The sequence below is a fragment of the Natator depressus genome, chromosome 7, assembly GCF_965152275.1.
Source record: "Natator depressus isolate rNatDep1 chromosome 7, rNatDep2.hap1, whole genome shotgun sequence".
Lineage (NCBI taxonomy): Eukaryota > Metazoa > Chordata > Testudines > Cheloniidae > Natator > Natator depressus.
The window spans coordinates 60,349,787-60,370,573 of record NC_134240.1 but is presented as its reverse complement, the minus strand read 5'-3'; the positions used below and the strand labels follow the sequence as shown (position 1 = coordinate 60,370,573).

Below are 20,787 nucleotides of genomic sequence, written 5' to 3'. Positions count from 1 at the left end.
TGCTAAATCGGTGCCGCTGCAATCAATACAGTGGCGTTGATTTAGCAGGTCTGGTGAAGACGCAATAAATTGACAGAGTACTCTCCCATCAATGTAATTAATCCACCTCAACAAGAAGCAGAAGCCATGTCGAAGGGAGAGTGTCTCCCGCTGACATAGTGCGGTGTAGACACCACGTTAAGTCGACGTAAGTTACGTCGCTCAGGGGGGTGCTCTTTTTACCACCCTTGAGCGACATAACTTACATCGACTTAATCAGTAGTGTAGACAAGGCCTCAGCTATGCAGGAAGGCGATAAAATGTTGGGACTTGTGTATCCTACACAACATTTATCCGATTGCCTTACATATAGCAGGAGATCACATTGAGTTTGAGAACCAACTGAGTTAGGATCCCTCACAGATGCATAAGTGGTCTCTAAAAGACTCAGTGATTTAGGATGTTTTCAGTCTTTGGGGTCTTGCACGCGTAGACCTCCTTGTCACCAGGTTCAATACCAAATGTCCCTGGTTTTGTTCAAGAACAGGCTCAGACAGTCAATCAGTGATGGATGTGTTCCTCCTCGATTTGGAGAAGGGTCGTGGTATCTGAGTGTTTTCCTCCCATTCCCTCTGAGCTTAAGGGTAGTAAAGAAAATTAAGACTGGATTTGGCCAGGGTGATCCTATTTGCTCCTGCATGGCTGAGGCACCATTAGTACATGACTTACTCCTTTTATCCAAGGGCAAAGTCAAGATGCTTTCAGTAATAAGGGACCTGTTGTATTGCAGGTGGAGGGGGGGCAGTTTTCAATCCAGATCTCCAATAATGGGCAATAGGACTTGGACAGATTTAGAATAGTCATGCTCTGTGGACATGCAACACATTCTCATCAGTCTAGAAAACAGTCCACTAGGAAAAGTTGTGACTTAAAGTGGAAGAGATTTGCTATATGGGTATCTAATAAAGGTGTTGATCCATTCTCAGTTCTTCTTCAACATATTTTAGATTTGTTAAACTTAAAAGTTATGGGTTTCTGTCTTCTCTAATCATGTTCATTTAGCTGTATTAGCAGCTTTCCATATACAGATGGTTGGCAAATCTGTTCTTTCCCCCCACCTTAGTTAAAAAAAAATTTAAGGGCTTTATTGGACTTGTATTTATCATTACAAGATCCAGTTCTTCCACAGGATTTAAATCTAGTTTTAACACAATTTTTGTCTCCTCTATTTGAACCTCTTATGGCTTGTTCTGTGTTGCATCTTCCTATAAAGGTAGCTTCTGTAATTGCAATTACTTCTGTTGGAAGAATCTGAGAACTACATGCATTGGTGGCTGCCCCCCTCCTCCCATACTGTTTTCCTTAAGGACAAGGTAATTCTTAAGCTGCACCCCAAATTCCTTTCAAAAGTAATTTAGGATTTTCAAGTAAATCAGTGTATTAATGTATTGGTATTATTTTCCGGTAATACTTATAAGGGAGAATCTAGATTGTATCCTTTAGATGCAAAAAGAATGCATTATTATTATTTGAACAGGTCTCAAGATTTTAGCCCCTCTCCTAAATTATTTCCTATATTGGTCACTCCAAGGGTCAAGCTATTTCTACCTAGTACCTGTCTGGATGGATTATACAGTGTACAGAACAAGGATATAGAAACTCTTCAATCTCCCCTCCTGGTCTTAGAATCCATTCCGCTAGAGTAGTTGCTGTATCTGTAACATGTGCTAGACATGTTCCTCTTATTGAAATACGTGGACCTGCCACGTGGAGTTCAGTTCTCATTTGCACAGAATTTTGTGAATTAGATTTGGCAGCCAGATCTGACACACGGGTTGGCAGAGAATTTCTTCAATCATTATTTAATTAGAACTCCATGTCCCTCCCATCCATTTTTAGTTTACTGCTTCCCAAACTATCCCAAGAGTGGGAATATGCAGAGGACACTCAAAGAAGAAACAAAGGTTGGTTACTTGTAACCACAGTTCTTTGAGATGGACTCTGCATATTCTCACTCCCCTCCAATCTTCCCCACTTTTGGTTCGTCTGTAGTTTCTATAGTTAGCATATTAATAGGTGGCTCTTTGAGTAGATGAGATGCAGCTATGTATTCCACCTATGTGCATGCCCAGTTTACCGAAGCCAGAGAAGTTTGCTTAGCAGTACGTGGTGCTTGTGCCTTGTGACCATAGCCCCTCCCCTGGCTATATGAGGTGGGGCCGCCCCAACACCCTTCAGTTCCTTCTTGCCACCTGTGGCTGGAGTTGGAGCTCTGTGTGGTGTTAACCTCACATTCCCTCACTAGTTTAGTGTTTTTGTAGTTGTATATAGTTAGTAGTACCCTTTCTGTTAGGTAGATTAATGTTCACTGTATTTAGTTAAGTATTCCCCTGTGATTCCCTCTCAGAGTCGGGAGTGATCCATAACAATGATCATCGCTCATGGTGCTTGCAGTGCTTGGATGAGGCCCACATCAAGAAGTAGTGTTTCTTCTGTAAATCATTCATGAACTGGTCTCAAGTGGCGAGGAACGTTAGCCTATAACAGCACCTCAAACAGGGCATGTTTTGGCACCAACTCCTCGTTGGATTGGAGGTCACCCTTCGGTTCCAAGAGTGCATCCACCTGGGGCTCTGGAACAGGTGCCTCTCTGAAGAGACAGAGAAGCTGTTCCCCATCAAGTGCAGCAAGGAGAAGGTCTCATAAGGCCAGTTGAGACAGCTCCAGGTCTTGTGGGGGTTTTCCCGCCTTCCTCAAGAAAAGCATCGGCTACCATAGTGTTAGTGCTGGTGCATGGTATGGTGAATGTCTCTCTAACTGCTCCCCGGTACTGAGTCAGAGAGTTAGAGACTGCATATCATCGACTCTGGTTCTGGCCCCAGGGCATCAGTTTAGTCCAGCATTGACAAGGGCAATACCAGCACCAACTGTTTCTACATGACATACCAGATGGCTACAGACCACCTTTGCCTTTCAGTCTCGACCTCTCCTTTGGTCCAGGACTTGGCCAGGGCTGTATCAATTTATAGCTCTGTTGGCTGGACAGGCTGCTGAACCCTTGGGTCTGTCGGCACTAATTCCCAGTGTTCCCCTGCCACAGTCCGTGGAAGCAGGGCCAGTACCAGGCTCAGTGCAAGGGACCTTGGCCCTTGGAAACTCCTACGTTGTTGTCAGCACCACAGATGTTACTGTAATGGATTTCACTTCCCTCTATTTCAGTTTTATCAGCTGTTTCAATACCACTACTGACATCAGGGTCAATACAGATTCCAGCACTGACGTACTCTGTGCCGGTGGTACCACTTCCATCATTGCCTCTGGTCCCTTCCTCATTCTCGGTGACCGATGAGTCAGACCAGTTACTCGCTCCATCAGGACTGGCTCCACCTTTCTCCCTGGAGACTCGGGATTTCTTGGCATCAAGGTCAGGATCTTCCTCCTCCTGCTCTTCTTCATCCAATCCACATCAGGGACCATTTATGGAGCGCTACAGGCACCAGGATTGGCACTCGTCTTGCACTGGGGTTGGGGGCCCCTGGCCTGGTGCCTACTGGCCACCAATGCCCTATCCTTAGCAGTGGCCTCCTTGGGATCCGTGGGACCTAAGTTCCCCCTAAGCTGCACAGCTGCCCAGCAGGCTATCAGGTGCCGCACAATTTAGGTGTAGCACTTCAGGTGTCTCTCCCCCCACTGCTGTACTGCTCCTGCCCTCTGCTTTGGAGCTTGCTATGCAGAGCAGCGGAGGAGTGGGGCACTGATATCAGTGTGTCCCCCTGCTCCGTACCCCATCTTTACAGAGCAGGGGCAGGGGTACACAACAGGGTCAGGACGGAGGGAGCTTGCTGGCAGCTGCTGCTGTGTCTGAACACAGTGATCTATTTAAAAGGGCAGCATACTTAAACCGGAGGCAACGTATTTAAAGGGGCAAAGTGCGTATGTCTCTCTCTCACACACCGTGTGTGTGTGTCTGTCTCTCTCTCACACACTGTATTTCACACTCACCTCCCAACACATACTTGTGGTGGTGGTGTTACTTCTTGATACTTCTTTCAAAGTGTGTTGTTTTAGTTTTTTGACTAGTCTATGCATTTCATAATTTTTATTTCTGTCATATGGTTACATTTAATTCTTTGAGTAATGAGTTCTAAAATGCCTAACCTGGCTGGAGTAATTATCTCTGTGGTAACTTTTAAAAAATATATATTCTATCTAGGTTTTTGGTTTCTAATGGTGGTGCACATCCGCACATTACCTCGATATGGTACAAATAACAAAATTCATTCTGCACTTGGATGGAAAAAAATAGAGGGACCGCTGTGTGGGACGCTCATTGTAGAGCTCGCATGCTTCAGCTTGCTCTAAGGCAAAGTCTCACTGGGCAGATTGGTGGGAGGAACTGTGGACCTACCGCAGATTTAGGCACCAGTTAGCCTTCCCCATGCACAGCCTGTGGAGCTGCTCCTTCCAGCTCTGCCAGTTCAGGAATGGGAGCCAGCCTTGGCGAAGTTAACCACCTCTTCTTCTTTGAGTAGTATCCCTGTGAGTGCTCCACTCTAGAAGTGTTTGCGCCTCAGATCGGATATTTTATGTAGCAATGTCCATTCAGCCCACACATGCACTCCCTCTGTCTCATGCCCTGCATCTGAGCTTCTCAACTGCGTCGGTCTGAGCCGGAGCCTCAGCGGCATCCAAATTGAGATGACCTCATTTATGTTTTGTTCTCTTGTTTTGAAATAGTTAATGTTAGTTCATGGTTTCTGTTAGTAGTAGTACTACCTTTTTTATTTTTAAAATTTTTTTTCAAAAAAATTCAATGTTTTTTTCTTCCCTTATTAGAATGTGAACTAATCCTCATCCTTAGTTATATTTTTCCTTGTCTTTTCCCTCTGTGGATGTGAAATCTGGACAGGGTATGCCTGTCTCTCCTGGGTTTAAATGTTGCCTTTCCTGCTGAGAAGCAATCCTGGTCAGCGATAGACATTCCCACTACCTATGCTGGTCTCGGAGTCACATGTGCCTCAAAAGTGTATTTTCTGCCCTAAGTTAAAATCAAGAGCCAGAAAGAACTGAGTTAAAACTGCAGCTGCTAATGGTGGAGAGTTCACTCCAATCAGCTTCTGATCCCAGCCCAGGGACTCACCCTGTACAACAGTCCCTAATGAGGCTGATTCCATCAACTTCCTCGGTGCAACATTCCCCCATGATTTTGAAGAGGAAATCCTTGGATTCCTCTCAAAAAGACTCAAAAAAGCTGGCTTCAAGTCCCCTGGGTAGAGAAGATCCCCAACAAGGTTGACCACCTCGGCACCCACCCATCTCCGACTTGGTACCCATGAGGCTGCAGGCCAGACTTAGTCTGTGGTCCCTGTAAGAGTGATATCTGCCAAAGAGACATAGTATGGACCAGGTGGTCAGGCTCCCCTGGAAGTCCTCTCCTCTCTAGATTGGTGGACAATTCCAAATCAAGTAGGCAGCAGAATAGCCTTCTCAGACATTACCGATAAAGATTGATCACGGATGCCTCCATTGCTGGGTGGGGAGCACACAAAGACTGTCTGAAAACTCAGGGACAGTGGCCCCTCTACAGGCTGTTCTGCACATAGACACCCTGGAACTCAGAGCTATCAGACTGGCTTACAAAGCCTTCCTACCCCAATCAAGGATCTGATGATACACGTGCTTAAAGACAACAATGCATTGTGTAAATCAGCAAGGGGGAGCCAGATCCTTTCCCCTTTGTCAGGAAGCTACATGCATGTTGCACTGGTGGTCCTTCATCTCCTGGGTTTCCAACAGGTTGTCCACCTCAGCAGGGACTTGTTGGGGAACCACAAATGGTCTCTTAAAAACTGAGGCCCTCCTGGAGGTCTTTCAGAAATGGGGGCTCCCATAGGTGGATCTTTTTGTGATGAGCGTTAATGCCAGGTGCAAACAGTTCTGTTCCAAAGGGGGCTTGTGCCTAGGTTTGCTGTCAGATATCTGTTCTCCTGGGCCCCCAGCCTGATGTACCTTTTCTCTTATTGCCTCAATATCCACTGTGCTAAAGGAGTTAAGGCAGGGTCAAGGGTCGAGTTGTCATGATAGCACCAGCATGGGCCTTGTAGTTTTGGTTCTCGGACCTGGTGAACCTGTCCATTTAATGGCCCATCACTCTGCTCGACCTGCCAAACCTTGTCTCTCTCAGAGCAGTGAATGGATTCTTCCTCTGGACTTGATGTCCCTCCTGACCACCTGGATGCTGGCTGGACCCACTCACCTGGTTGCTGGTTATGAAAAGAAACTGCTTTGCTGCAGTGCAAGACATCCTCCTTCACAATAGGAAACCCTCGACCAGGCTGACACACAGTGCCAAATGGAACAGACTCTATCTGGGCAATGGAGCTCTTTTGTTAAAGCTGACACTGCAATACCTGCTATTCTTCAGAGAACTGCAACACAAAGTGGAAGACTTGCCCTTCGACAGAGACAAACTATTTTTGGCCAAAACCGACGAAGTTCTCCACTCCATGAAAGACTCCAGGGCGACCATTGGAAAGTTAGGGCTATATACAATCCCAAACAGGAGACAGCTTTATCAGCCATACCACAGAAATAAGAGACAACACATCTCAGTGACAGCAGAGACCATACGAAGCAAGGGGACAAAGAAATAGACTACAAAGATGCCGACAGACCCAACCTCCGTATTCAGCATCTCAGCCACCACCAAACAAACCGCAATTTTGAAGTATTGGTCAAGGGTCTGCATGACCTCCCCATAACACCAATGTCAGCGGACAACATCCAAATCTTTGGGCACCGACTCAGGCCATTTTACACCAACTGGGCCTCGATCACATCCGATCAGTGGGTTTAGAACTAATTCTACTGGGCTATACCATCCCTTTTGCATCTATCCCAACTATCCACCCCCCTTCCCTGTCCCTCTTCAGGGACCCTTCCCACAAGCATCTATTGAGACAAGAGGTGCATCACCTTCTGCAAATAGGTGCGGTGGAACTAGTCCCAGTACAACACACCGGGAAGGAATTTATTCCCATTACTTTCTGACTCAAAAGAAAAATAGGGGGTGGAGACCCATCCTAGACCTGAGAAAACTCAACAAATTCGTCATGCCCACAGATTCAAAATGGTCACCCTGAACTCGATCATCCCTATGCTGGAAGAAGGGGACTGGTTCGCAGCCCTCAACCTACAAGATGCATACTTTCACATTACAGTCCACCCGGCTGCCAGACACTTCCTAAGGTTCACAGTAGGACAAGAACACTTCCGTTACAGAGTCCTACCATTTGACCTATCGACAGCACCGAGTGTGTTCACCAAAACACTGGCGGTAGTAGTAACACACTTATGCGGACAAGGGATACTCCTATTCCTTTACTTAGACGACTGCCTAATCAAGGGCTCCACAAAGGCAGAAACAGAAAGAGGTGTTCAACTAACTATCTCCCTCTTCCACTCCTTGGGGCTACAAATCAACGAAAAGAAATCCACCCTCACTCCAGTACAACAACTGGAATTCATAAGTGCTCGCCTAGGCTCACTCACGGCCAGAGCATCCCTTCCAGAGCCCCACTTTACAATGATGACCTCCCTTATATCGATGGTTTCACACAGCTCATGGGTGCATGCACGCACCTGCTTACAACTACTGGGGCACATGGCCCAGCACCCCAGACTATACGTGCAGTGGTCAAGCACACCAGGCTACACATGCAGTGCCTACAAAGTCTACATACCACGAAGGCACAGCTTAAACAAGAGAATCACACCCATCGCAGAGGTGATTCAGTCACTGCACTGGTGGACAAACCCATCAAACATGTGCTCAGGCATACCTTTCCAACAGGAAACACCATCAGTTCAAATCACAACAGATGCCTCCCTGATTGGATTGGGGGCCCACCTGAAACAATGTACTGCCCAGGGCAAATGGTCACCAACAAGAGAGACACCTTCACATAAACCTACTAGAACTACGCGTGGTCTGCAATTCCACTAATAAGAAACAGAACATTAAGGATATTAACAGACAACATTGTATGCATGTTCTTTATCAACCGCCAGGGTGGAGTGTGATCCCACTCGTTATGTGTGGAAGCTCTAAAGTTACGGAACTGGTGCATAAAGCACAACATCACTATAACAGCTTCATATCTACCAGGCCACCTGAATATCATGGCGGACACACTAAGCAGACATTCTCACCGGAACACAAATAGGAACTGAATGAAGAAATAACACAATGCGTCTTTCGGAGGAGGGGAAATCCGTCCATAGACCTATTTGCCACACGAGCAAACAAGAAATGCCCAAGATCTTGCTCATGAGCAGGACAGGGAGCGCAATCACTGGGAGACACGTTCCTGATCAAATGGAATGCCCCTCTCCTTTATGTTTTCCCTCCAATTCCTCTAATCTCCAGAGTCATACACAAAATACAAACAGGGCCAAGATCATCCTCTTAATGCCAACATGGCACAGACTGACTCGGTTCCCTTACCTGAATCGCAAGGCAATATGCACTGCATTCACTATCCCTCGATGACACAATCTCCTCTCACAGGACAATGAACAAGTCCTCCATCCCAATCCAGGGAAATTTCTCCTGAGAGCGTGGCTCCTTCATGGCTCTCAGGGGACGAATTAACCTGTTTGGATCAAGTATTAGTAGTATTGATTAACAGCAGGAAACAAAACACGCGACATACTTACCTCCAAAAATGGGAGATTTTTCATTTGGTGCCAAAGCAAACAAATAGCGGCAAACCAGGCCCCACTTCCATTGATCCTGGAGTACCTACTATTGTTAAAGAAATCAGGACTGGCTGCAAATTCGATCAAGGTCCACCTCGCGGCAATAACTGCCTTTCACCAACAGGTAGAAGGGACCTCAGTAATCGCCCACCCAATTACAAAGAGGTTCATAACGAGCCTACAAAACATGTACCTGGACATCTGTGAACCCACTCCGGCATGGGACTTAAACCTAGTGCTCAAATCCTTAACCAGAAAACCATTCGAACCCTTAGCATCTTGCTTTATGCTCCCTTTATCAATGAAAATAGCATTCTTAATATTCATCACATTGGCATGAACAGTGAGCGAGATTGGGGCACTCATGGCTCACCCGCCATACACAATATTCCACAAGGAAAAAGCGACTCTGAGGACTCACCCAAAATTCATGCCCAAAATATCGTTCTCATTCCACCTTAACCAGCCAATTCACCTACCCACTTTCCACCCTAAACCATACAACAACCCACAAGAGGTGGCATTACACACGTAAGAAGTCTGCCGCGCTCTGGCCTTTTACCTAGACAGGACAAAGACCCTTCATAAGTCCCCCAGACTGTTCATATCGACAACGGAAAGGTCAAAAGGCGCAGCTATATCAACATAAAGACTATTTTAGTGGATATCAAACTGTATCCACTTGTACAACTCCGTATGCAACACTGAAGCTCTAAAGGGTATCAGAAGACACTCGACAAGGGCTATAGCAGCTTCTACAGCATTTCTGCACAACGTGCCCATTCTTGTCATACGCAGAGCAGCTACATGGGCATCCGAACACACTTTCACCAATCATTAGCTTGAGCGCAGATGCTAAATTAGGCTGCACAGTCCTAGCAGCAGCTACACAATCAACTCCGAAGCCCCTTCCATCCGCATGCGGGCACTGCTCTACGTTCACCTGAAGGGGAACACCCACAGGGACACCACTCGATGAAGAAGAGGTTACTCACCTTGTGCAGTAACTAAGGTTCTTTGAGACGTGTGTCCCTGTGGGTGCTTCACTACCCACCCTCCTCTCCTCTGCTTCGGAGTAAGAATCAACTGCTCCACGATAGAGAAGGAACTGAGGGGGTTGAGGCATGTGCGTGCCAGAAGAGGTGTTAGTGCCACCACGAGACAGCTACTGCACATGCGCGCCCCAACCAGATGCTGCTAGCAAAATCTCAGATCGATGGCGCTGGGACGCACCACCACCTGAACTGGAGAACACACAGGGGGACGCATCTCAAAGAACCTCAGTTACTGCACAAGGTGAGTAACCTTTTCTTTTGGACTATTTACTCTTCTTTAAGCTTGGTACAGCTACACCTAGCGGTGATATCTGCTAGTCATCCCCATATTCAAGGTCACACTGTTTTCTCATGCCCTATGGCAGGTATGGCCAAACTGCTGCTTGTGAGCTGCTGTGGCTCTTTTACAGTTAAAGCACGGCTCGTGGAGCCACCTTCCTCCCCCGCCCCCCCTCCCTTTGTCTACCATACTGGGGGCGGGGGGAAAGCTCGGAGCTTCTGTCTTGTGGCGGGGTGGTGGGGCTAGGGGCTTCTGCCTTGTGGGGAGGGAGATCTCTGGGCTTTAGTGTCACAGGAGGTGTTTGGGCAGAAGCCCTGACCCTGGCATACGCCGTCCTGCGGGGCAGATAGTGAATGTCTTGCAGCTCTCGAACTTCTGAAGATTATACTATGCGGCTCGGAGGGTCAGTAAGTTTGGCCACTCCTGCCCTATGGCATCAAAAAATTTTAAGGGTCTCATATGTTTTCCCCCATCATCAAACCTCAGCATGGTACTGACAGATGGATGGGCCCTCTCTGTTTGAGTTTCTGGCTGTGCATTCTCTTTACCATCTGTCAATGAACATTGCCTTCTTGATATCCTTCTAGCTGATATGATGGCTAGGAGAGATTCGAGCTTTCAGGGCAAGACCTCCATGTATGATTTTCCTCAGGGACAGTCTTCCTTAGGGCTCACCTGATTTGTCTGCCTAAGTTAGTGTCCAACTGTCACACCAACCAATCTATTCACTTCCTGGTTTTCCTTCTGAAACCTCACTCCGCCCTGGGCGAAGAGATTTCACACTCTGGATGTTGTTGTTTTATTTGAACAGAACCAGACCAAAGATGTATGTCTAGACTTTTCAATGTGTTTTCTGAGCGGGTTAAGGGTCAATCAGTATTTTCACAGAGACTAAGTGGGTCTTGGACTCTGTCAAGACCTGCTATCCCCTAGCCAATAAAGACACACTTGGACAAGTTAGAGCTCACTCCATCTGCCCAGGAAGCCTCTGTGGCCTGCCTTAGTGTCTCCATTTCAGAAATATGTGGAGCAGTGGCATGGAATTCGGTCTGCACTTTTATCTCCCAGTATTCCCTCGTGCAATCTTACAATCACTGTTCAAGTAAATGTCCCCTCACCCACCTTCTGGCTTTCAGGTGATTGATTGCTAATCATGAAGAGAGGAACCTATGTGGGCAAATACTTGAAGAAAATATGGTTACTTGCCCTACAGTGATTGTAGTTCTTTGAGATGGGTTATCCACACAGATTCCACATCTTCCCAACGTTCCTGATGATGGAAGTCCTATTAATGGGATTTTTTACTGGTGAAGGAACAGAGCATGGGTTGCTGCCACCCTGCCCTATATACTTTCTGCTGTGGAAAGTGACAGGGTTTGGGGGTCACAGGCGCAGCCCCAAAGGACACTGCTATTCAGAAGAATCCAATCTTGGGCTTGTGTGTGGGGTCTGAGCCTAAGCTGTGCTCCATGTTTCTATCCCTCAGTAGCCAGGGGCCAATATTATAAAAAATAGGTGCTTAACTTTAGATTCATAGATACTAAGGTCAGAAGGGACCATTATGATCATCTAGTCTGATCTCCTGCACCATGCAGGATCCTTAGTCCCTGTTGAAGGACCTAAATAGAACAGCTCGATTCACCAAAGTGCTGAGTCCTCATCAGCTCTGTGTATAAAATGATGGTTGTATCTGAGATCAGCATCTCCTCTAACTAGTTCATAAAATTGCATAGTAGCAAACGATTGGATTGGTGAGATGTGTTGAAGTCCTTCTCATGACAGTTTGTGTTTGGGATTCTCTCTGTTTATAATCTTTCTTTTCCTCACCAGAGAGGCTGGGACAGTTACATGGTTTATTTGTTCGATAAAAGCAAAATTGTGTATGAAGGACCCTTTGCTTCCAGAAGTCTGTCTGACTGTGTAAATTACATTGGTAAGTGTATTCCAATAGACTTTGAACCTGAATGCCCTTCAACTAGTTTAATACCCAAATTTGTCTTGTCTTAAAAATCTGCATGGGTATTCTACAGAGAGTCTGTCTGAGCTATTTTCTCTTTAAGCTCTTTAAAGATTTATATTAAAATCCCTGAGTATTGAGGGAACACGGTCCATCTCCACTGTCAGTAAATAAATCCCAGCCAAATAGAACCGCAATCGGTGTAGCCAAAAACTCTATAGTGTGAGTTCCTGTGGGAGCAGATTGCTATGGAATCATATGAATTAGAAAGGGAAAAGATCTGTGTTACCTGACCATGTCTCCAACTGTCACCTCTTAGTCCCCAGGTGTTCCATTACAGCCTTTGGTAACACAGCTGGGTGGAAGTGGACACCTTTGCCCATGACTTATTGACCAAGATGAGTCGGGGAGATTAGATTCCAGAACCTCTTTTCTCTCCTGTTCCTGTTCAGAGTGTAATAGATTGTATTGTTATGTGGCATGAACACAAGGACTAAGGTTATACATGCAACCTTAACTTTGGCATCTCCTAACTGTTGAGTCCTCAACTGTGCAACATTAGTGTTCTTCAAATGTAGTGTATTATCTGGAATTATGTGTATAGCACCATAGATATGCATGGGATTTGACTGACAAATAGCAGTTCTTCTGTGAATGATTGCACATGTCCATTCCACTGTAGGGGTGTGACTGCTCCAGGGCACAATTGTCAGAGTTTTTCCCCTGTGGTACTCATTGAGGCAGCACAAGCCCCCTCTGTGCCTTGTGCACAGTACGCAGGCAAACAGGGTGGAGCCACCCTGACCCTCCTCAGTTCCTTCCTGCTGCCCATGATGGTTGTTGGCATTCCCTTTTATTGCTTCTGCAAGGCTTTTTGTCAAGCATGTAAATAGTGCCCATTTGTAAGTTTCTGTACAGTTAGTGTAGGTTGGTAGTTAGTGTAGTTTAAAAAAAAAGGTTTTGTTGGTTTTTTGGCTCTGGCACCCAGTCTGGGTACTAGCTCTAGTACTGGAGATATGCTGAGCTCTCTGCTTTTCAAGTCCTGCCACTCCTGTAGTAAGGTAATGCCTAACAGTGACCGTCATCCCAGTTCCCTTAAGTGCTTGGGGAATGCTCACATGAGTGACAAATGTAGCATTTGTAAGGGCTTTCAGTGCTGCTCCAAGAAGGACAGGGCAGCCAGACTTAAATATCTGCTGCTGGGATTGGTGCTACATTGTCTGTCTGAACCATCTACCTTGGTCCAGGTATGAAGTGCCTTGGCATCCGTCAGTAGTACACCTCCAGTGTTACTGGTACTGAGAGGCAGATTGGTGTTGCTGGTACCGAAGAGGAGGCATTGTAAATAGGACTTGGTACCTGAGTCATTAAAGGAGACGAAGAGGTTGAGCTTATCTAAAGACTTGGGAGTGTGCCCATAGAGGAGGCACTGTCCAGGGCACACCTATAAGCAGGGAAGTTCATTGACTCCAGAGCCCAGTATGGGCCAGTTGAGACCGACAGAAGATCAAAATCCTGTGTGTCCCTGCCTCGCTGTTCTCACTGTCAGGAGTATATGAGAAATCAGTGATAATTTGGCTGAATTAGAAATGTCTTAATTCTGATGATTTGTAATTTTTTAATGAGTCTGAGTGGATCTTCACCCACTACTTTATTATTCTCTTGAAATAGATTATTTTCGTAGCTAAAAGAGTTTTGCAGTGTGAAAAATAACACTGTCTGTGGTACAGAAATGCAATGTTAGCCTCTTACAAATATTCCAGGAAACTTCATTTACACAAAAAGAAAAGGAGTACTTGTGGCACCTTAGAGACTAACCAATTTATTTGAGGATAAGCTTTCGTGAGCTACAGCTCACTTCATTGGATGCTTATGCTCAAATAAATTGGTTAGTCTCTAAGGTGCCACAAGTACTCCTTTTCTTTTTGCGAATACAGACTAACACGGCTGTTACTTCATTTACACAGTTTTCTTTTTCTCTTGTGTGCAGTTCAGGACAGCAAAATCCAGTTGCCAATTTCACAGCTGCGTAAAGTGTGGGCAGAAGCCGTGCACTATGTGACTGGGCTAAAAGAAGATTACAGCCGGCTATTCCAAGGGCAGAGAGCTGCAATGTAAGTTGGTGCAAATTCAGTAGACCAGGAAGAGAGATGTGAACATGGAAGATGTTTGAACTGAAAGCTGTAGGAATTAAAGGATTCTTGGATTCTTGGCCACTCTTTTGAAGTGCATTGTTCTTTTTGTCCATAAACGTACATTGTAAACCAGATGAGAACTTGTCCTAATCTGTTAAATTATCAGTGCTTCTATATATGATTAATATTTACCTCAGTAAAAGCAACTTCAACTTTAAAAATGAATAAGCTAGAGGTTGTTTCTGTAGCATTGTTTATTGCAGCTGGTCTGGGTTTATGGTGGCTGTAGTTTTATTCTTGAAAATGCATTTCAGCAGTAAATGTAGATTGAGAATTCAAATGGCTGGTGGTCAAGACTGTTTGGTCAGAAGGAATGTTCTGTGGTCTTCATTAGGTCATATATCATAGCAGAAGATGCTGAGCATTTTCAAAGGTGTATTTTCCATCAAATGTAATTGTATCCCAGATAAAATCTATGTTGAGTTGGAGTTAAGATTGAACTCAAGTTAGTAATTTTGAGTAAAATACATTGTCATAATGATGTAATTGTCCCCAAAACAAACATTAATAAGCCCAGGAAATGCCAAGTTAAAGTTAAACATTAAAAGAAAAGATTATTGCATGATAGCAGTTGTAGTCCCAGATTAGTTTAAAGTAAACTGATGTTTAAAAACGCATTAGATTTTTTTTTCTTCTTCATAGTGTCACAAAGACCATTAGTCCATTTAAAAAAAGAGTATTCAAATGTAGCCTGTGCCCAAGATTTCGGTGAGTGTTAACTATATGGTAAATTGGAAGTTTCTGTTACTCTAAGACTGTTCGGAACACAAGGTAATTACGTTATCTTTAGAGAACCCACTTCAGAATTTAAATTTTTAACTCCTAAACTAATGGATTTACCTGCAAATACTCAGAAAATTCATTCTGTGTTCACAGTAAATGCTGTAAGTTTGGTGAGGGTACGCTGCATTCTTCTTCGTACACCAGAGTGGTCGAATCTCCACCTTATGTGCAAAACTCAACTCAGCCTTAACTGTGGAATCACGCCTAGCAGCTCCATTATATTTACTCAGTTTTATTGAATGTAGCAAAACAGTACTCCTCTCACTGAGGGGTACCTTCACAGGCTAAATTTAAAGTTTCAAAGTTCAGTTCTATGAGATAACACAAGTATCCTGTGTGTTGGAAAATGGTAGCAGTAGAATTTTCAGTGGGGAAAACTGTACTTCAGATGTTCATAAACCAGAAAAAGCTAAAAGGGATTTTCAAAAATATTTCACCATATTCCAGGAACAGATAACAGATGATGATAAAGATAGTTTTTGCGATTTTAACTATGATGGTTACTCTGTGACCAATATAATAGTACTAATATAGATTGTTCAGAGTAGTTTGCGTGTGCAGGGATAGATGGTCTTATTTATTATTGGTATTATGGTAGCACTGGGAGGCCCCAGCCATGAACATGCCCCTGTTGTGCTTGGTGCTGTACAAACACATACCCAGTCAGTCCCAGCCATGGAGAGAGAACTCACTGTCTAAATAGCCAAGACAACTAAAATGGGGGAAAAAGAAGAATTATTCTCCCCAATTTACATATGGGGAATTGAGGCCAAGAGGGATTTAAGTGACTTGCCCAGGGTCACACAGGGAGTCTGTCCTTCTGCTGGAAACCTTATGCCAAAAGGTCGTAAAAAATTCAGTGCCACTGATGCATTTCCTTTAGATGTTAGAATTCAGGTTCTTCATGCATTGATTATAGCAGTTCATTCTTTGTTACTAACTCACAGAATTCCAGTTGTATTAATTTTAACAGGCTCTGTTCGTAATTATTGTTTAGGTTGAGTCTTCTTCGATATAATGCCAACTTAACCAAGATGAAAAATAATATGGTGTCCGCATCTCAGCAACTGAAAGCAAAGCTGGAATTCTTTCATCAGAGTATTCATCTTGATCTGGAGAGATACAGTGACCAGATGGCTTATGGAATATGTAAGTATTTTCGGAATAGTTGAAGGTCCCAATGAAGGTCAAGGTGGGTGCTGTTCCCCATGGTGGGTGGAGAGTTCCTGCTGCAGAGAATTTGTAATGTAAAAGATATAGATAGAGGTTTGAGGATGACGACTCTCACACGAGCAAATGAACTTATTGGGGGTTCAGCACAGTTTTGTTAGTGTGCTGTATTTTTTTAACTGGGGACAGAGGTCAGGGGACCTAGTTAACATTTTTATTAATGATCTGGAAGAAAACACAAAATCATCAGTAATAAAGTTTGCAGATAGACATGGTAGGTGAGTGATGCATTTTATCGGACCTAATTCTGTTGGTGGAAGGTACAAACTTCTGAGTTACACAGAGCTCTTCTTCAGGTCTGGGCTTTCCAATCCTGAAGAAGAGCTCTGTGTAGCTCAAAAGTTGGTACCTTTCACCAACAGAATTTGGTCTGATAAAAGACATCACTTTTGTTGTGTTTCTCATAACTTGGGACTAATACTTCTGCAACACCACTGCAAACAAAGTTTGCAGATGAGACACAGATTGAGCAAGTGGTAAATAATGAAGAGGAGGTAACTGATACAAAGTGATCCAGATCGCTCTGTAAGCTCGGCCGAAGCAAATAATATACGTTTTAATATGGCTAAATATATTCAGGGAGTCCTCGAACTTACAACACAATTCATTCCTCAGAATTATGTTGTAAGTCGAAACCGCTTTTCCCATAGGAATCCATGGTATAAAGGGGGGATTGGTTCCTGAACCAAGGCATGATACACTATTTTCACCACAAGAACACAGATTTTTGTACTAAATGAATTATAGATGACTAACATAGCAACATCAATGTGTTTATTTGGTAAACAGCATTCAAATAAACACACAAAATCACATATGCTTTGACTTCCCAGAACTTTTTGAAGGGCTCTTGGCTGGGGGCTTCTCTGCAATCTTAAAGTGTCCAGGGAAGTTTGGACAGATGTTCTCCTCTTCTCCTTTGTAAATTTCTCTGTAGCAGCTGTTACAATGAATGGAGCTGGAAGGGGGACCCTTGAAGTTGCTTGTCTGATTGGCTTCCATGGCTAGGGTAGCTTGTTGCTGGGTAGCCTTGCCGTTTGTTTTTGATTATCTGAGCCCGGGGCCGGGAGCCAATGAGAAAGCTTGAACAGTGAAATCAGTGATTGGCTGAGGCTCAGCATGTGATGTGTGCTGTTCTCCCTGCCAGCTTTCGTCATAAGGGCGAAACAAGCGTCGTAGGGGCGAAACGGGCAGACAATTGAAAAGCGTCATAAGTGGCATCCGACATAAGTTGGGCATCATAAGTCCGAGGACTCCCTGTACATCTAGGAACAAAGAATGTAGGTCATGCTTGCGGGATGAGGGACTCTATCCTGGGAACCAGTGACTCTGAAAAAGATTTGGTGGGAGAGGTGGATAATCAGCTGAACATGAGCTCCCAGTGTGATGCTGTGGACACGAGGGCTAATGCAATCCTGAGATGTGTAAATGGACATCCTGAGTAGTAGAGACGATTTTAAGGCTATATTTGGCACTGGAATGCTGTGTTTAGTTCTGGTGTCCGTGGTTCAAGAACGATGTTGAACAATTGGAGAGGATTCAGAGCAGAGCCTGAGAATGATTTAAAAACATTGAAAACATATCTTAGAGTGATAGAGTCAAGGAGCATAATCTATTTAACTTAACAAAAAGTAGGTTAAGGGGTGACTTGATTGCAGTTGCCAAGTACCTATATGGGGAACAAATACTTAACAATGAAGTCTTCAGTCTAGTGGAGAAAGGTATAACATGATCCAATGGCTGGAAGTTGAAGCTAGACAAATTCAGACTGGAAATAAGGTGTAAATTTTTAATAGGGTAATTAACCTTTGGAACTATTTACCCAAGGTTGTGGGTAAATTTGTGGTGGATTCTCCATCACTGACTATTTTTAAATCAAGATTGATATTGTGCTAAAAGACAGGCTCTTAAGAATTATTTTGGGAAGCTTCTATGGTCTGTTATACAGCAGGTCCGAGTACATGATCACAATGGTTCCTTCTGTCCTTGGAATCTGTGGATGGCAGAAGTGAGGGAGTTCATGAGAGAAAGGGAGTAGGAAAAAGAAGAAACAGAAGGACAGTCCCATTTTCACACACACCTTGTCATGGTAGCGTTTTGCAGGCATTGCGGTGGGCATGTCCTAAAGAGGGATTTCTAGGAGATATGGGAAGGGCATGGCTCTATGAATTTAGTTATGGAATTTTCCTAGGTAGAAGGGCTGTGGGAGAAGGTGGCTGGTGGGGAGGGAAGTTGAGAATGTTGGCAGAGTGAAAGTGGGGTCAACGTTGCAATAAATGAATAGAGCAGCTAGGTAGGGCAGGACTAAGTTGTCAAGGACCTTAAAGGTGAAGACAACATGGCTGGTGCTTGATGCAAAGTGAAGGAAGAGCAAGGGGTTAATGTGGTCAGTAACAAGCCAGAAAGGTGAATGAAGCATCAGCGATTTGAATAGGTAAGTCTGCTGTAATCGAGGCCAGAAAGGTTGCAGTAGTCAGAATGGGAAATGATGAAACCCTGGATGAGCATTTTGGTGGCATAAACAGAGGATAGGCTGTTACATATGAAAAAGCAGCAAGATTTATACATGGTTGGTATGTTTAGCCATAGAGAGGGCTGAGTCAAAGAAATGCCACCTGAATGTCTGTTAGGATAGTCATGGTGTTCACAGATATGGAGGAAAGGAGAGAGAGGGCTTCAGGGAATGATTACAAGATAAATTTTTCCCATGTTGTGTTTAATCTGCCAACAGGACATAATCCTTGAAGAGATATCAGAGAGAGGATGAGATGCTGGGTTGGATGGAGGTAGACTTGTGAGTCATCAGCAACGATGGTGGTGGTTGAAGCCATGCTTGTTAGATATGTGCACCTAGACAGGACATAGAGGGTGTCAATGATTGCGCCAATCAAGAGAGTGGGTAAAGAGCCTGCTATAGGAGCGGTCAGAGAAGCAGGAGGAGGACCCTGAGAGAACGGAGCTAGGATAGCCATTGGAAAAGAGTTAAAAAGTGAGGGAGTGGTCAGTGGTGAGAGAGGCTATCAAAAGGTCAAGGAGGAAGATGATATACGAGCCCTGAGATTTGGCCTGGAAGAGGTTGTTAGAGGTTTGGTGTGAGCAGCTTCCATGGAACAGAAAGGGTGAAAGCTGGATTGAAGAGTTAGAGTGTGAGGTGTGGGATCTTGGGTTCAGAAAGGCAGTTAAGTAAAGGACTAAATTTTTTTTAAGATAGGGGAGACTCCTATTGGGAGGCGAATGAACCTGAAGTGAAGAGTGAGTTGAGGGGGTAGCGAGGAAGCTGTTCTAAGCATGCTTTGCTAGGCCTCCAAAAAATCTAGTTGCTATTGTGTTGAGCAGCATTTATCTCAGTTCATTTCCTTCTCAAACCTCAGTTTGTACTTTCCTGAATCTGTTCTCTTAATCATAATCCGTGTGGCTGTCAAGATGTGTGGCACATGTTCATTCCATGACCTGCCCTCCTTCCCCTGTAAATCAGAGTCTATTCATTCTGGATTCTGGTGCGAAGGAACTGAAGGGGGATCAGGGCAGCTCTGCCTTTTATACTTTGGCCTGGGAGCAAAAGCATATGGAGGATGCAGATGCCACCCTGATGGGTACTGCATTGGGAAAAAGTCTTTGACTTTAGAGTGTGCATGTCCAAAACACCAAAGCGGAATGGATATGTGGAACACATCTTGAAGAACAACTTACAAAAGAGGTGAGTAGCTGTCTTTAAAAAATCTGCCACATGTTCATTTCCTTCCGTGGAGTTCCTGCCCATTCCAAAGTTTGAATTCATTGAAGGAAGCAAGGCTTCCTTGCCCCCTTTGTATAAATTTTTTTACATTTGAAGCAATGGGCAATTGGCATTGTTGACAACTTTATACATATGCAGTTTTGTTGATCATTTCTCACTTTTGCCATTCTGGTGGCACGTTTCTTTTCTGTTGGAAATCTGTCTGTACATGTTCCCCACTACCATAGTATCGGAGTCCCTTGCTGTCTGTAATATATTTATTCTCACAACAATCCTATGAGGTAGAAAAGTGCTGTTACCTGCATTTTAGATTCATAGATGTTAAGGCTAGAAGGGACTGTTCTGATCATCTAGTCTGACCTACTGTTTGACACAGACCAGAGAACCTCATCCAATGATTCCTGCCTCAAGTTCATAACTTCCGGTTGAGCTATTTTTAATAGTGAGGGTGATTAAATGTAGTTACAACTGACATAGGGATGTGGTGAATTCTCCATCATTTGGAGTCTTTGAATCAAAATGGGATGTCTCTTTCTAAGAGACCTGCTCTAGCTCAACCAGAAGATACGAGTTTGATGCTGGAATGACTGTGTGAAGTTCTTTGGCCTGTGTTATACAGGCCATGAAAATTTCCAAAAGTGGGAACCTGAAGTTATGAGATGAAGTTTATAGGCTTGATTTGCAAAAAGTAGCTGAACTCAAGATAACTGAAGCCATTGCAAGCTGTTTGGGTTCTCAGTACTCTTGAAGTTCAGGACACTTATTTATATGCCTAACTATGGACTTCAGAGTGTTTCTTTAGGCACCCATTT

General features: G+C 44.4%; 1 protein-coding gene across 1 annotated transcript in view; it reads left to right on the top strand.

Moving 5' to 3' along the window:
* Positions 1–20,787, top strand: part of CHUK (component of inhibitor of nuclear factor kappa B kinase complex) — a 90,683-nt gene that overhangs the window by 32,079 nt on the left and 37,817 nt on the right. The window contains exons 11-13 of the mRNA XM_074958614.1: positions 11,905–12,007; positions 14,022–14,145; positions 16,007–16,158. Of these exons, the coding sequence (XP_074814715.1) occupies positions 11,905–12,007; positions 14,022–14,145; positions 16,007–16,158 (379 nt within the window). The remainder of the gene's footprint in view (positions 1–11,904; positions 12,008–14,021; positions 14,146–16,006; positions 16,159–20,787) is intronic.